Raw genomic sequence first — 16,614 nt, 5'->3', positions numbered from 1 at the left:
ACGTGGCTGCTGTGACTTGGGAGAACGACAGTTGCACCTGCGGATCGTCCCGCGTTTCAGAATACAGTTTCTACTGGGATCCCCCAGGACCTGAGAGACCTAGTGCCCTATGTAGTTCACGGTCTTAGCAAAATAGGAAGAGGGTACTGTGGGACGTTTGCGGATGAATCAAGGGCGTTGAGGCCCATTTTTCAGAGCTCTGATGTGCTGATAACGCAGTTATAAGTCGGTAATCAGCAAAAGTCAATGCTCGACAGAAGTAAAGCTACACTCCTTTATGAACTCTACTCAGTATGATGAAATTTAGAAGTCCCTCGGATTACTGCCCCTCACTTGGGAAAATCAAAATAGAGTACCTGCTGTTGCATCCACACGACTCCTGAAACAGAATGCTACAGGCACCAGTGACAGTCACAACAAAGTTTATTACAATGAGAGGCAAGGCCGACCGATCGGGACCAACACTCTTGATAAGAGTGCGGCCCCGAACAGCCGGGGTACAGAGTTTTTATAACCGATCACATCGTTTTATCATCACCTGGGAACAGAACAAAGAAACAATTTCCAGATGAGTTAGAAACAGTTGCCTAATGAGGTGTTTACTTTAGACTTTCTGCCTCTAAGTTGCAACCAGTGGATCTCCTTGACCCTGCCTCTGATGCTCTTTTCTTTGAACTTTTGCTTCCTTAATTGGTGAAGCCTAATTTACAAGAGTATGAGGCGTAATTTATAAGAGTAAAGCAAGGCTGTTATCTCTTAACCTTCAATGTCAACACAAAGCTGTTATTTTTCAAGCTAAGCATTAGCCCTACACTACAATTTAACCCTTACATTTCCCCCTTTTCTTGTCAGTGAATCAATCCCTTGATTCATCATTAGGAACTAAGGGGATATAATTGGACCTGATTATCATAATTTTTATTTCACTAACTCGCTTCTTGACATATTGTACTAACCAATTGATAATGCACGGGCCAATAGTTAACCCGAGAAGTAACAATAGCAGTGGCCCAGCTACGGCTGTAAGCAATGATGTGAGCCAGGGGGACCAAGAGAATAAACTCTGATACCAATTATTGCTGGCTTCCCTGGCACGTTCCCTGGCCCTAAGATTATCCCTGACCAAACTGAGAGTGTCTCGGATTACTCCGGAATTGTTCGCATAAAAACAGCATGTTTCTCCGAGGGCCACGCAGAGGCCCCCCTCCTTCATGAAGAGTAAATCAAGCCCTCTTCTGTTTTGTAATACAACCTCGGCTAAAGAGTCTACTTGGTGTTCTAGCCGAGAAATTGAAGTTTCCAAGTAGCCTAGGTCTCGGTCCACTTGCTTGCTTACAGTTTTGAAAGTTCGGTCCCCCACAATGAGTCCAGCAGTTCCAATAGCTGTGGATCCTGCAATTCCCAGTCCCACTAGGAGTGGAATGAGGACTGGTGCTGCCCTTTTTACCCTGGAATGTCCTTCAAATAGACGTAAGTGTTCTCTCCCTGCTTCTCCGCTATATAGGTATATTTGTGGGAGAATATGAACTAGGATACAAATCTCTTGGGTGCCGACCCCAAAGTATGCGGCTGCAATGCAGGGGGTAATTCCTGATGAGCAAGCAAACCAGGCTCCAGTAAGGGCTCGGTATGCTATATTTTGGGCGCTATCAGTATCTGAACTACTTGGAATATACACTTCTGCACAAGAGTTTTTGTAAGGGGAGTTCTGCCAATTATATTCTTGGGACACTATACACCAACCCTGCCCTTGGAGGTCTCCTAGGGTTAAAATTGGTCGTGAACCCCAAGGGCACAATGTCGTGCTTGGATTTAGCAATTTCACAACATGCTTTTTTATGTCTTGTCCAATGCTAGCATTTGTAGCCACTCCCACATAATATGGAGGTTTAGGGTTTAAGCACAGCCAACAATCTTGTACAATCTCGGTGTGAGATGAATTTAGCCAAGCATACATAGAATCTACTACATCTAGCCAATGCGTCTCAGGGGAGAACGGGTTCTGGATATGACCTGTAGTTGGTAATTCCAACTTTGTGGGTGCACCCGATTGCGGGGTAGGTTGGGAAGGGACAGTCGGAAAGAGTGGGGGGTGTAAAATCATATCCTTGTTTGGCCCTACCGGATTGGGTGGAGTTTTTCTTTTAACCCGTTGTATAGTAAAGGAAATGCCCTTGTCAACTCCTGGAGCATACATCCTGAGACCCCAAGTGTGTCTAGTGTCCCAGGAAGAGGAAAAGGTACTGGAACTAGAAACCTTTTTTAAACATATTTTTGTTGGGTTACATTTTCCTTGAGTCTTACATTTGGGATCTGGAGTTCTAAGGAGGGTGATTAAGGGATCATGGCCCTGTCCTGCCAGCCAGGGGGCCAGCGTTTCACAACCCCATTTTGCACAATGGTATTGGCCTTTTTCTTCACATTCGACCTTTCTATTTGCAGGGCAACTGTATAACCCTGGTATGTTAGCCAATTTTTGTTCTTGATCCCTGTGTCCACATCCATAGGTAACCATATAGGGGTTTTCGGGGACCGGAGGAGCGAAGCCCATTGGCTGTTTATAATTAGTAACTAGAGTCCCCCATGAGTCCCCCACCAAGTCGCATAAATCAAACAAAAAACAAGGCACAGTGGAAGAGGTATTAGATGCTATCACCTTTCCCGTGACAGTGTCCCTGAGTTCCCATTGGTATGGCCAAAAAGATAGGGGATGCAATTCCATACAGTCCCCCACACTTATCACCATACAAACCCAGAAAATTATTATTCCCGCATCAGTCTTAGCTTTAAAGGATCTTCTGGATGCCTTTGAACCTTCCATTGCTCTTTGTTATCTGGTTCTGCATCAGTCTGGGTTGTTCCCGCCTTCACGCAGTTTTTCTTAACCTGAGAGTGATGAATCCAGGTTCGGACACCATCTACCTTCACGGCCGTGGGTGTAGTCAGAATCACGGTGTGTGGTCCTTTCCAGCGCGGCTCCAGGGTTTTAGGCTCGTGCCTTTTGACCCAGACTAAGTCTCCTGGTTGAAAGGGGTGGGGAAGAACAGGAGGATGAGTGAAGGCTTCTCTCAAGGCCCTGGTTATTTCCTTCTGTACATGTTGCAGGGCCATGAGCGAAGCCAGCAAATGGTCCTGTTCCAACTGTTCCATTACATCGTCTCCTAGCCTCGGCAGGATAGGTGGAGGTCTGCCGAATAAAATTTCATAAGGGGAAAATCCCTTGACAAATGGAGTACAACGCGCTCGCAAAAGGGCAAAAGGCAGGACATCAACCCAATTTTCGCCTGTCTCAAGGGACAATTTGGTTAAGGTCTCTTTTAGGGTCCTATTCATCCTTTCTACTTGACCCGAGCTCTGGGGTCTATATGCACAGTGTAATTTCCAATCTATTCCCAATGCCTGGGCCAGACCCTGGGACACCCGCGCCGTGAAAGCCGGGCCATTGTCTGATCCTATGCTCAGAGGCAGCCCGAATCTAGGGATTATTTCATTTAATAATTTTTTAACTGTCGCCTGAGCCGTTTCTGATTTAGTGGGGAATGCCTCGACCCACCCGGAGAAGGTGTCTACAAAAACAAGCAAATATTTATATCCGTATTTCCCTGGTTTAATCTCAGTAAAATCTACTTCCCAAAAGCGGCCTGGCTCAATTTCTCTATCTCTTTTAGCTTCTGAAACCTTCCTATTTGCACCCTGATTTACTTGGGCACAGTTTACACATCTTTCAACCACCTCTTCAATCTCTTTTCCCAGCCCTTGCGCCCTGAACTTTCTCCGCACTAATTCCGCCATCTTCGTTTTTCCCAGATGAGTCCCTTGGTGGAGCTGACCCACCATGCGCCGCCCGAGTGCCGCGGGTAAGAGGATCTTACCTTCAGGATCCTGAAACCACTTTTGTCCCGGCATCTTACTTCCCCCTTTTCTGGAAATCCACTCCAAATCTTTAGGAGTGTAACTGGGCTCCAGTGGAAGCAGGGGCTCTGTCAAGATCGGTAGCTCCAAGGCACTTTTACTTTTAGTTAGGGCAGCTTCTCGGGCTGCTGCATCAGCCAGGCGGTTTCCGACTGCCTCTAGGGAGTTGCCTTTTTGATGTCCCGGGCAGTGAATGATTGCCAGCCTCGCAGGTTCCCAGATGGCTGCTAGAAGATTTAAAATTTCAGCTTTATTTTTGATGGCCTTGCCTTCTGCTGTGAGGAGACCACGCTCTTGATAAATGGATCCGTGTACATGCGCGGTTGCAAAAGCATAGCGGCTGTCCGTATAAATGTTAACTGACTTGTTTCTTCCAAATTTTAGGGCTTTTGTTAGTGCGATGAGCTCTGCGCGTTGGGCTGAAGTTCCTGGGGGAAGGGTCTGTTGCCATAAAACTTTACGGTCTGTCGTCACCGCAGCACCGGCATACCTTTGCCCTTGAAACACAAAACTACTGTCGTCTGAAAACATGCTGATATCAGGGTCATGTAAAGGAATGTCTGTAAGATCAGAGCGGAGGGACGAGATCGTTGCCAAGGTTTCTGGGCAAGAGTGTAGAGGGGGATTCTGTCCTTCAGGCAGCAAAGTGGCTGGGTTTAAGGTTGTGGGAGCACAAAAACGTATTCGGGGCTGGTCAAGTAGCAATGTTTGATATTGGGTAATCCGAGCATTTGACAGCCATCGCTCTGGGGGAGCCCGCAGTAAAGTTTCCACTTTATGGGGCCCCGTGACAGACAATGCTTGCCCTAAGGTTAGTTTGTCTGTATCTTTAACTAGAAGCGCAGTGGCAGCAATTTGTCGAATGCATGGGGGCCACCCGGAAGCAACTGGATCCAGCCGTTTTGATAAATAAGCCACTGGTCGGCGCCAAGGTCCTAGGCGCTGTGTCAGAACTCCCTTGGCTACCCCCCCTTTTTCGGCTACAAACAAATGGAATGGCTTGGTGGGATCTGGCAGGGCCAAGGCTGGTGGGGTCATGAGAGCATCTCGTAAGGCTTGGAAGGCTTTGGTTTGAGTCTCTCCCCACATGAAGGATTCTGGAGACCCTTTGAGGGTGGCATACAAAGGGGCTGCCAGTTTAGCAAAGCCAGGTATCCATAGTCTGCAGTAGCCTGCCGCCCCAAGGAACTCGCGGACTTGTTTGCGAGTTTTAGGCTGAGGAATATCGAGTATGGCCCGAATTTTTTGTTCACCAAGGTAGCGCTTACCTTTTTTAAGGTTGTAACCTAGATAGGTCACTGCAGTACGACAGACCTGTGCTTTTCTGGCTGACACTCGGTACCCCAGTTTTTGTAGAAGACTCAAGAGTCCTTTGGTGGCATTCAGGCATTCTAAATGAGAAGGGGCCGCCAGCAAGATATCATCAACATATTGCAATAGAGTTACCTGTGGGTTGGAAATCCGAAATGGCTCTAAATCTTGGTGCAGGGCTTCATTAAAAAGAGTAGGAGAATTTTTAAATCCCTGGGGGAGTCGCGTCCAGGTGAGCTGTCCGGCTTTTCCCTCTTCAGGATCAGTCCATTCAAATGCAAATAGTGGCTGGCTTTGTGGGGCCAGCGGGATGGCAAAGAAGGCATCTTTTAAGTCCAGAACTGTATAATACACCTGAGAAGGGGGAAGCAGACTAAGGAGAGTATAAGGGTTGGGTACAGTGGGATGAATGTCCATTACCCTGGCGTTTACTGCTCTTAGGTCTTGAACTGGCCGGAAATCGGATGAATTAGGCTTCCGGACAGGAAGAAGCGGAGTATTCCATGGCGACTTGCATGGGATCAAAATGCCAGAGTCGCGCAAACGCTTGATGTGAATAGCGATTCCCCGCCTAGCCTCCCGGGACATGGGATATTGTTTTAGTCTTACCGGAAGTGCGGATGCCTTAAGTTCCACTATTATGGGAGCTTGATGAATTGCCAGCCCAGGTGGATTAGTTTCAGCCCATACCTGGGGAAAATCCGCCTGGAGGCTTTTAAGGAGGGGATCGACTGCATGAACATTTTCATTAGGCACTGGAGTGAGCAGGCCCTCTTCCCCAAGTGGCACAGTCACCATTACCGTTGTTGGGCCATCCTGGCCGACTTTAATATGCATACCCCCTTCAGTGAATTTTAAAGAAGCCGTTAGTTTATGCAGTAGGTCTCTACCTAGTAATCCAGGGTAGGGGCATTCAGGCATGATTAGGAAAGAATGTGTAACAGTTTTACGGCCTAAATCTACTTGTCGTTCAGTGGTCCATTTACAAGTCTGGGACCCAGTTGCTCCTTGCACCAGGGTTGCCCCTTGCCTGGTGGGGCCAGGATCTTGTTTTAAAACTGAAAAGGTTGCCCCAGTGTCCACCAAGAAGGTCTTAGGTTGGCCCCCTATATTAACAGTAACCAACGGCTCAGAAGGGGCCACCGAGCCGCGGCCCCGTCAGTCGAAATCGACTCCCATCACAGATACCTGGGGTGGCCCAGTTTTGCGTTGGGCTAAGTTGGGGCAATCCTTTTTCTAGTGTCCCTCTTGTTTGCAATATGTACACTGATTTTTTCCCAGTGACACTTTAACCCTTTGTTTATCTTTTTTCTTTTGTTTAGACCAGAATTCTTTGGGCGCTCTGGGTCCTCTTCCCTCACGGGCATCCAGGACGGCTGCCACCACCCTGCTTAATTTTTTTGTCTGTCTTTCTTTCTGAGAATCCCTATTGTTGAAAACCTTTTGGGCTATTTTAACTAACTTAGATAAATTTTTTTTTTTTAAACCCATCTAATTTTTGTAACTTTTTCCGAATGTCTGGGGCTGCCTGTGAGACAAAAGCCAGATTTAATGCCCTTCTATTTTTAGGTGTCTCAGGGTCAATAGGGGTAAAGGTGTGGTACGCCTCCATGAGCCTTTCTAAGAAGGCCGAGGGGCTTTCCCCAGCTCCCTGAATTACTTTTGTTACCTTAGACATGTTTGTGGGCCGGCGGGCGGCCGCTCGGAGACCTCCCAGTAGAGTCTGGCGAAATAGGGTTAATGATTGCCTACCGTGAGGGGTGTTTGGGTCTCAATTCTCAGGATGCGAGGAAGGAAAAACTTCCTCCAGCACAGCAGGATCCACGGTGGGTTGCCCATTTGGCCCCATCACTAATTTCTGGGCCTCACGGCGGATCTTATCTCGCTCCTCAGTGGTGAAGAGAACCTGCAAGAGCTGCTGGCAGTCATCCCAGGTTGGCTGATGGGTCACAAATATAGTTTCAAGAAGAGAAATTAATGTTTGGGGTTTCTCTGAGAACGAGGGGTTTTGAAGCTTCCAATTATAAAGGTCGCTAGTGGAGAAGGGTACATAAGTCATAAAGGGTCGGACTTCACCCTGCAGGGGTGGCCCTGGACGAAGGGGTAGGGCAGTGGGAGGGGGATGAAAGGGAGTCCCTGACCAGGTATGAGATGGGCTCAGGGAAGTGTCCTGACTCGAGCTTGCCTCCTGATCTGAAGCATCCTGACTTATATTTTTTTGAGCGAGAACTATAGGGCGGCGGGCGGTAAGTTTCTTCTTCTTCCTCTGGTGCAGGTGATAGAGGGGGCAGCCGCTTAGTCCCGTCAAGATTCTTATTTTGAGCTTCAGATGGGCTGCCTTTGAGTGGTAAAGCCTGTACTTTAGGGAGGCAAGGGGAAAGGGGAAGGAGAAGTTTTAACCAATCTGGAGGGTTTTCGATGAGGGTCCTCCATGCCCCAATATATGGGATTTGGTCTTCGTGCCTAGAAAAGACAATATCATGAACCTTATATATCAATGTAAGGTCAAAGGTCCCCTGTGGAGGCCATTCCACCTGAAAGCTGGTCCATTCCACCTCGCAGAGAGTTCGAAGGACTGACTTCTTAACGTGGAGGCCGAAAACTGAGGCAGCTCTCCTATAGTCCTGGAAATGGGTTAGTATGAGACTCAGAGGGGTGGGGGTACTCTGATTTTGACCCATGACAAAGATAGGCAGAACTGACAAGGACGCACAGACAGTCAACAGGAAGAAGACAATTAAGACACGAAGAAAACACAAATTTGAGATCTCTAGGCCAGTAGGCCGTGGCAGCCACCTGAAAATAGGATCCTTCCTGACAAAAACCAAACCAAATGGGGTCCACCAGCGTCCCGGTAGGATCCCTGACTCTGGGTCTATAGCCGCGTCCAGCAGACCCTCCTGAGTCATCCAAATGGCGCGCCCCAAGAATTCCTTACCTCTCCCAATCCCGAGCTTCTTCCCAGGGGTCGGCGGAGCAATCCGCAGAAAGGGCCCTGTTTCAGACCTTTAACTTTCTGGCGGAACAATCCGAGGAAAGGGCCCTGTTTCAGACCTTTAACTTTCCCGCGGAACAATCCAAGAAAGGGCCCTGTTTCAGACCTTTAACTTTCCCGGCCAACGCACCAAATGTTGCATCCACACGACTCCTGAAACAGAATGCTACAGGCACCAGTGACAGTCACAACAAAGTTTATTACAATGAGAGGCAAGGCCGACCGATCGGGACCAACACTCTTGATAAGAGTGCGGCCCCGAACAGCCGGGGTACAGAGTTTTTATAACCGATCACATCGTTTTATCATCACCTGGGAACAGAACAAAGAAACAATTTCCAGATGAGTTAGAAACAGTTGCCTAATGAGGTGTTTACTTTAGACTTTCTGCCTCTAAGTTGCAACCAGTGGATCTCCTTGACCCTGCCTCTGATGCTCTTTTCTTTGAACTTTTGCTTCCTTAATTGGTGAAGCCTAATTTACAAGAGTATGAGGCGTAATTTATAAGAGTAAAGCAAGGCTGTTATCTCTTAACCTTCAATGTCAACACAAAGCTGTTATTTTTCAAGCTAAGCATTAGCCCTACACTACAATTTAACCCTTACACTGCAATACCCTTTTTTTTCACCCATGACCCAAAAGAATTATTTGTGAGCTACCATTCCATATAAATTCTTGTCCAGAACTGAAAGATGAAATTCCTGGTACTACTTCCCTGATTGATTTTCACAATCACATACTGATAATTGTAAATCATCACTATTGAAGATTTAGGGTAGTTTATGACATTTAGTTACCAAAAAAAGATATTAAAAAAATTAACACTGGTTCATGTCTTTTTTTTCCCTACGAAGAACATTTTTTGTTAAAGCATATTGTAAGTTAAGCTTTTTAAAATAATTTTTTTTTAGTTTATTTATTTTGAGAGACAGAGTGAGCAGAGACAGAATCCCAAGCAGGCTCCATGCTGTCAGGGTGGAGCCCAACTTGCCGCTCAAACTCACAAACTGGGAGATCAGGACCTCAGTTGAAATCGAGAGTCAGAGGCTTAACCAACTGAGCCACCCAGCCGCCCCAGCAGATTATAAATCCTTATCAGTACAAATACATACAGCTTACATTTGATTGTGAAGCCAACATTCAAAAGTAAAAATGAGATGGGATCTCATGTTGTTACCAAAGGTCAAGTGGCTGCAACTGGCAACAGGATGCTCTGCTCTCAAGTGAGCGGACAGACTCCCACACAGCTAATAAAACCAGATTCTCCACCCCCACAAATCTAAGAGACAAAACAAAACCCACCAAGACCCGCATGACAAACCAACACGGTAACCTGTGCTCCCATGGATGGATATGATGAGGTCACTGTCACCCTAGTGTTCAAACATAGAGGATTGAAACAAAGAAACTGCAGCAGTCCATCGGGGCCAATACATATTCTCTACAAAGTGTATTTAGATTGATTCCATTAAAATAATGACATTAGGGGCACCTGGGTGGCTCAGTCAGTGGAGCATCTGACATGGGCTCAGGTGATTATCTCCCGGTTTGTGGGTTCAAGCCCCGTGTCGGGCTCCCCACTAACAGTACGGAGCCTGCTTGGAATTCTCTCTCTGCCCCTCCCCTGCCCACTTTCTCTTTCTCTCTTTCTCAAAAATAAATAAACTTTGTAAAAATAATAAAAAACAAAACAAAATAACGACATTAGAATTTCACCCCAGGTTGAAACCCAGGACAACACTGCTCTTTCTTTTCTTTACAACCAGCACCTAGTGACTGTATTTGTCACTCGCATGTGTTGCTGCAATGTGCTACTTACCACGAATGATACCAAATAAGCCAGAGATCTCATCTGGGACTCCCAACCTTCCCTCTCCCCACTTTGACGGGCATCACTGATAAATCAATCAGATGTACAGCTTCTTACAGGTAACCCTTTTACCTTTGGCAAGATCACTTACATTCATACAACTTTTTAATATTGACAACTATTTAAAATATGTAAATGCATGAAAATAAGGATTTTGGCTTTTTTGATACAGATTTGTTTATTCTTACTCAAAGTGGAAGCTCAACTTTACACCTACAATATACCTAAAGATACACCTAAAATCTGCTGGACAACTGCTGATGTGACCTCCCGGGAATCCTGGCAGCATAGCCCGCCTATCTCTTGTCCCCAGCCCAAGCGCAGGCCACCACGTTCTTGGGCTCTGAGACAGGCCAGAACTGAGGGGTGGCAGGCAAATGGCATGAAAAACAAAGGGAGATGGTTTTGCTTCCCCTACTGTTTTATACTCCAGTAAATGTGCTTTGAATACAGACTCCTGTCCATATACTTCTGCCTCTCTGCTGTCCGAGATCTGTAAGGGACTGCAGGAGCAGGAGGTGGACAGAGGGCAACATTTCCTTGACTTCTTTAGCCTAACTGCAAGACAATTTTTCTCTAGAAATGTTCCTGCCCCTTTCTTTTCAAAAGCACCTTTCATAGAACCCTGTGCCTGGACATGCTCCTTGGGACCCTTGGGATTAGTGGAAAGTAAACTGACAGGGAAGGCAAAGTTCCCTTTGCTCCTTTGACCTCTGCCCCTGCCCTTGCCTAGGTACACACAACATACATAAGCCATACAGACTGCTTAAAGTTCAATTTCAAACATCTTCTGTAAGTCACTGGAGGAAGGGTTGGTGGGTGAGGGATTAGTACGCTGCCTGGACTTGCTTCCTAATGCAGCCCACCGGGTTTCGGAAGGATGCACTGGACAGGTGCCTGCAGGAACCTCCGTGTGCTCATCTCATGAGGCCAACCCGCCATCGTCTACACCGCTGAAAGCTACAGAACCGTTGGGGTGCTGACCAGGAGGCTTAATGAAAGACTGGCAGTCTTGTAGGAAAGTAGGCTTGTCCCCTACTAAGGGAATGTCTGGGGCTTGACCGGGCTGGGAGGCTGATGGGGGTGGGCAGCCTGAGGGTGGCCCACAGTGTCATACACATTGGCTGCCATCGGGAGGGAGTGATGCCCATCACAGACACATGAGGTGCCAGATAGGGCATCCCATTGGCCACAGGATAGGACTGGGCAGGGACAAAGGCTGGCTGCAGGGGTGGGACCAGACCACTGGCACAGGCTGGGAGGTGAGGAATGAGTTCCCTTGGAAAGGCGGTGCTGGCTGGGTGATGGCAGTGGGTGCGGGAGGCTGGAGAACTGACCGCGGAAGGGCAGCTGAGCCCAGACACTCTTGAACCCCTCTTCTAACCAGCAGTCCGCCGCAGGGGGAGTGTGTCTGTGAGCAGCCTGGACGAGACCTGGAGAGGCAGCACCGGAAGACTGACCGCCTCTGGCCCCGAGTGTGTGGCTGCAATTCCCCCGTGAACAGCATCAGGGCCCAGGGCTCCAGGGCTGGCTTCATTGCTGTGGCCGCGAGGGCGGTGCGGGCTGGCTGAACAGCAAGCCCACGGGAGGCCGAGTCAGGGCCACTCACTTGAAAGGCAGGAGATGGTGATGCTACCGCTGTCTCCGGCGTGGTCACTGGGGCAGATGAGAAGGGACCCTCGCAGGACATGCTCCATGAGCACAGGGAGCTGATGCTGTCTGCTTCCCACCACTCCGGCCCTTTCTGGACACCTTGGGTCTGTTTCATGATTGCTCTCATTCTGCGTGCTCGGTGGCTGTTGTGACACGGAATGACCCTTCTGTTGTACAAGTGGTCCGACTAGCATCAAAAGTAGCAGTCACCCCACATTCCTTCTCCAGCTTCTGCTTCCTCTCCTTCATGCTCAATCTTGCACCCATGACCTTGACAGCCATGGAGCAATGACAGATCAGCGCCAAGCAGTGCCATCACGACATATGTCAGAGAAGCCTCTATCAAGTTCCTACCCGGGACACAGGAAGTAACTTTTTTTATTGTCTGGTCAACTATGAGGTCCTTAGTATTTTCTTTTCTTTTTTTTTAATTTTTAAAGTTTATTTGGAGACAGAGACAGTGTGTGTGGGGGGGCAGAGAGAGAGAGAGAGAGAGAGAGAGAGAGAGAGAGAATCTCAAGCAGGCTCTGCACTGTCAGCACAGAGCCTGATGCAGGGCTCGATCTCACAAACCATGAGATCATGACTGGAGTCGAAATCAAGAGTGGGTCGCTTAACCGACTGAGCCACCCAGGCACCCCTTAGTATTTTCATCCACAACTGGAGGTCCACCTGCTGAAACCCACAGGACCGCCTTCCAAAGAAGCCTTTGAAGAACTTCTTTCAGCTTTCAATCTTTTGACAGCATCTTCACAGCTGTGCCTTCCTCTGGACTCCTTAACTTCTATATGGCCAAGGTACTCAACCGGGAAGCTGCATTTTCCAGTACAAACCCCTTCTTCATCCGCCTGCCCCTGATGTGGACGACTGGCTTGTGGATCACAAACATCTTTCTTTCCCCTAAAACTTTGCTGTAGTCTGTTCATTTTAATTTTGACAACCCACTCTAGTCTTGGCTGTGTCCTTTACAAACTGTGTGACTTTGAACAAGTTTTGTAACTTCCCCAGGCCTCAGTTTCCTCATCTGTCTTCCAGAGGCGTCTGAAGATGGCCGGTACACCAATACTCCAATCGAGGGACGAGAAGTAAGATCTTGGGTCTCAACAGCAGCTGTGCTGGACGTCCACCCTGGAAGAAGCTGTGGAAGCCCCAAATCTGCCGCCGCCCCCAACCAAGTCCAGTGTCACTGCCTCTTCCTTGGCCACCGGTAGCCACCAAGTGCCACCACCTCCCCCATGACAACAGGCCCCTGTCTTCTTGATTTGCCCCTGATTTGTACCCTTGATCACTTCCATAGAAGAGTTTTTTAAATAACAGCTACAAGTATGATTGACGTAGCATAAATTCACCTATTTAGAGTGTGCAATTCGATGGTTTTTAGTATTTTCACAGAGTTGTCTAATCACAGTTTTAGGATGTTTTCGTCACCCAAATAAGAAACCCTGTGCCCATTAGCAGGTACTCCCCCTTATCATCTTCCTCAGTCTCAGGCAACCACTAATCTATCTTCTGTCTCTCCAGAGTTGCCTTCTCTTATGGTTCATATCAATGGAATCACACAATATGTGTCCTTTTGTGACTGGCTTCTAAGTATAATGGTTCATTCATGTTGTGTTGTATTATATCTCAGTACTTACTTCCTTTTTAATGCTGAATAATAGTTCACTGCGTATTTCATATTTTTTATTGATGTAAAATTGGTACACGGCATTATGTAAGGTTCAGGCGTACAACATTATAACTCGATATTTGTATACACTACAAAGAGTCTAGTTACTGCCCTTCACCATACAGCTGAGCTCTTTACCCATTTCGTCCAACCCCCAACCCCTTTCCCTTCTGGCAACCACCACTCCATTCTCTATATCTGTGAATTTGTTTTCGTTTTGTTGGTTCGTTCGTTCGGTTTTTTAGATTCCACCTAGAAGTGAAACCACACAGAATTTGTCCTCTTCCATCTGACTTACTTCACTTACCATAATACCCTCAAGGTCCTTTCATGTCGTTGCCAATGGCTAGATTTCATCCTTTGTTATGGCTGAGTAATGTTGCATCGTATGTATCTCCACATCTTCTGTATCCACTCGTCTACAGACGGACACTTGGGCTACTTCCATATCTTGGCTCCTGTAAACAATGCTGCAGTGAACGTAGGAGTACAGAGATCTTTTCAAATTAGTGTTTCATATTCTTCAGATAAATCATCTTCTGTTTTTTTTTTTTTTTTTTAATTTTTTATTTTTTATTTTTGGGACAGAGAGAGACAGAGCATGAACGGGGGAGGGGCAGAGAGAGAGGGAGACACAGAATCAGAAACAGGCTCCAGGCTCTGAGCCATCAGCCCAGAGCCTGACGCGGGGCTCGAACTCACGGACCGCGAGATCGTGACCTGGCTGAAGTCGGACGCTTAACCGACTGCGCCACCCAGGCGCCCCAATCATCTTCTGTTTATCCACTCACCAGTTGATGGATATTTAAGGTTTTTTTCTGCTCTTTGGCTATGAATACTATTGCTATGAATATGAATATTTTGGCTATGAATAATATTGCTATGAGCATTTGTATACAAGCTTTTGTGCACACATGTGTTTCCCATTCTCTTTGGTGAGAAATGAATTCACCTGGCAGTGACGTTACTGGGGGGCAGATGTTAACTCTATCTTTAACCATCTGAGAAACTGCCAGACTATTTTCCGAAGTGATGGCACCGCTTGACATTCCCACCAGCAGTGTCTGGGGACTCCTTCTCCACATCCTTGTTGTTATCTCTCTTTCTGATTATAGTTACCCTGGTGCATGTGAAGGGGTATTTCACGGGGGTTTTGATTTACCATTCCCTGATGGTTAAGGGTGCTAAGCGTCCTTTCATGTGCTTTTGGTCATCTTTCTATTTTCTTTGTTGAAATTTCTACTCAGAGATTTTGCCCATTTTTTAGTTGGGTTGCATTTTTATTACTGAGGTGTATTAGATACATGATTTGCAAATATTTTCTCCCATCCTGTGAGCTGTCTTTTCTCTTTCTTGGTGCTGTTCCTTGAAACACAAACGTTTTAAAGTTTGATGCAGTTCACTTTATGTATTTTTTCTTTTGTTGTCGCTTGTGCTTTTGGTATCTTATCTAAGAAACCACTGAAAAGTTTTTACACTTACCCCAATCATCAATCCTGAAAAACTAGGATGGAGGAGATGTCAAGGTAAAAAATGCAGTTTTCCATTTCAGCTACTATGCCATAGAACTGGAGATTCTTGGTCACAGCTGAACAAATCCTATGACCCTGTGTGCAGGGGGTCCACGTCTGGTCTCAGTGAGATGAGCCAAGAAAATCAGCAGTGTGCTCTGGGGGAAGAAAACACTTCTAGCTCAATCTTCTCTGCAATTTGGAAGGGCTGTAAAATGGGAAGGATGATCAAAGGAAAGAAATCTTTAAAATGCCATGACCATAATGTTCTGATGAAATTCAGATAAAAGTCAGATAGGACTCAGTTAAAATTTAGCTTTAACTACAGGAAAACCACTCAATCACGTTAGAATTGGCTTCTTTGAGTTAGGCTGCTTCAAACAATGGGATTTGTGGAATGATGATGGTGGGCATCTTGATTAAAAATATCTGCTTCAGTGGGGCGCCTGGGTGGCTCAATGGGTTGAGGGTCCGACTCTTGGCATCAGTTCAGGTCGTGATCTCAGCAGGGTCGTGAGACAGAGCCCTTCGCTGGTCTCTGCACTAAGCCTGAGAGTCTCTCTCTCTCCTCTGCCCCTCTCTCCTGCTCATTCTCTAAAAATACATTTAAGAAGAAATTTTTTAATCTGCCTAATTTCCCCTTGGAGGGTTTAAATTGCATTAGAGGGTTAAATTTACATTAGATACATTGTAAAACATTTTCTTAGTTGAAAAGCAGGTGCCATCCCAGTTTACATTTTTAATAAAATGACACTTTTTGAAGATTCTGTGCCAGCCTCCTCCCCGAAGAAACAGAATCCAGGGGGCTCCAAGGCTAACCTCCTCCAAGCCAACTCCTGCACGTTCAGTCCAAGTTAGGAAATGATTACTCAAGTGAATGCTTACATTGCCTAAATATATGACAACAAGAAATCCAATAAAGTATTTAACAATTGTTTACTATTCTAAAAAGAACCAAAGAATTTCCCTTTAAGATATACATTGTCTACACACACATTCTTTTCTCTTAGAAAAATCTGGTTTTCTCAACAGCTCTCCTCGTATTTATGGTCAGCAAGCATGCTAGATTTTTCAGGAATTCTCAAATATTTTATTCCTTCATAGTGCTATTTAGTTTATCAGATATGGTCTTGACTGTTGGTCATATTTATTATATAAAAATTAATCAGCACAATGAACATCTACACAGGACAAGTTTGTGCTTAGACAATCCAGGCCTGGAGAATTAGCTCTATAGTTTGATCGTATATGCAACAGCACCGCGAACCTGGTCTCCTAAATTCAACCATACAGGCTTATCATTTAAGGTATGTATGATAACATGGGATTTAATAATAAAATCTCACAGTCCAACAGGGATTATTCAAGGCACATACAGCCCTTCCGTCCACAATAGAGTCATACGGTCACTAAACAAACGTGATATAAATTTTTTTTTTAACTTTTTAATTTATTTTTGCGACACAGAGAGAGACAGAGCATGAATGGGGTAGGGGCAGAGGGAGAGGGAGACGCAGAATCTGAAGGAGGCTCCAGGCTCCGACCTGTCAGCACAGAGCCTGACGTGGGGCTTGAACCCACAAACTGTGAGGTCATGACCTGAGCCGAAGTCAGATGCTTAACCGACTGAGGCACCCAGGCGCCCCTAAACAAACATGATGTAAAAAGGAGAAAGAAACTATGTTTTGAGGTC

The 16,614-nt window shown here is 46.4% G+C and overlaps 1 protein-coding gene and 1 pseudogene across 5 annotated transcripts; both read right to left on the bottom strand.

Moving 5' to 3' along the window:
• Positions 1 to 773: 773 nt before the first annotated feature.
• Positions 774 to 8,372, bottom strand: LOC122219494 (endogenous retrovirus group S71 member 1 Env polyprotein-like). 5 transcript variants are annotated; one of them, XM_042937760.1, is made up of 3 exons: positions 8,325 to 8,372; positions 8,162 to 8,229; positions 774 to 3,020 (listed from the first exon to the last, which is right to left on the bottom strand). In XM_042937760.1, exon 3 carries the CDS (start codon positions 2,819 to 2,821, stop codon positions 857 to 859), a length of 1,965 nt encoding a protein of 654 aa, XP_042793694.1. In that variant the 5' UTR covers positions 2,822 to 3,020; positions 8,162 to 8,229; positions 8,325 to 8,372; the 3' UTR covers positions 774 to 856. The 5 variants fall into 5 exon arrangements, with proteins under 5 accessions (XP_042793694.1, XP_042793693.1, XP_042793691.1 ...); XM_042937759.1 differs by having other exon boundaries at positions 8,162 to 8,277; positions 8,325 to 8,353; XM_042937757.1 differs by lacking the exons at positions 8,162 to 8,229; positions 8,325 to 8,372 and adding exons at positions 3,873 to 4,136; positions 5,359 to 5,714.
• Positions 8,373 to 10,387: 2,015 nt separating this feature from the next.
• Positions 10,388 to 13,846, bottom strand: LOC122219495 (annotated as a pseudogene).
• Positions 13,847 to 16,614: the final 2,768 nt, after the last annotated feature.

The sequence above is a fragment of the Panthera leo genome, chromosome B2, assembly GCF_018350215.1.
Source record: "Panthera leo isolate Ple1 chromosome B2, P.leo_Ple1_pat1.1, whole genome shotgun sequence".
Taxonomy (NCBI): Eukaryota; Metazoa; Chordata; class Mammalia; order Carnivora; family Felidae; genus Panthera; species Panthera leo.
Note: the sequence above shows the minus strand (reverse complement) of the source record. Positions and strands in the feature narration are given on the sequence as shown.

Coding starts and splice junctions, on each gene's coding strand:
- LOC122219494 (XM_042937756.1), bottom strand. CDS start 5,640: ATGGACATTCATCCCACTGTACCCAACCCTTATACTCTCCTTAGTCTG. Junction 3,021..3,872: donor GTGGTTTCAGGATCCTGAAG/GTAAGATCCTCT, acceptor CCTTTCAACCAG/GAGACTTAGTCTGGGTCAAA.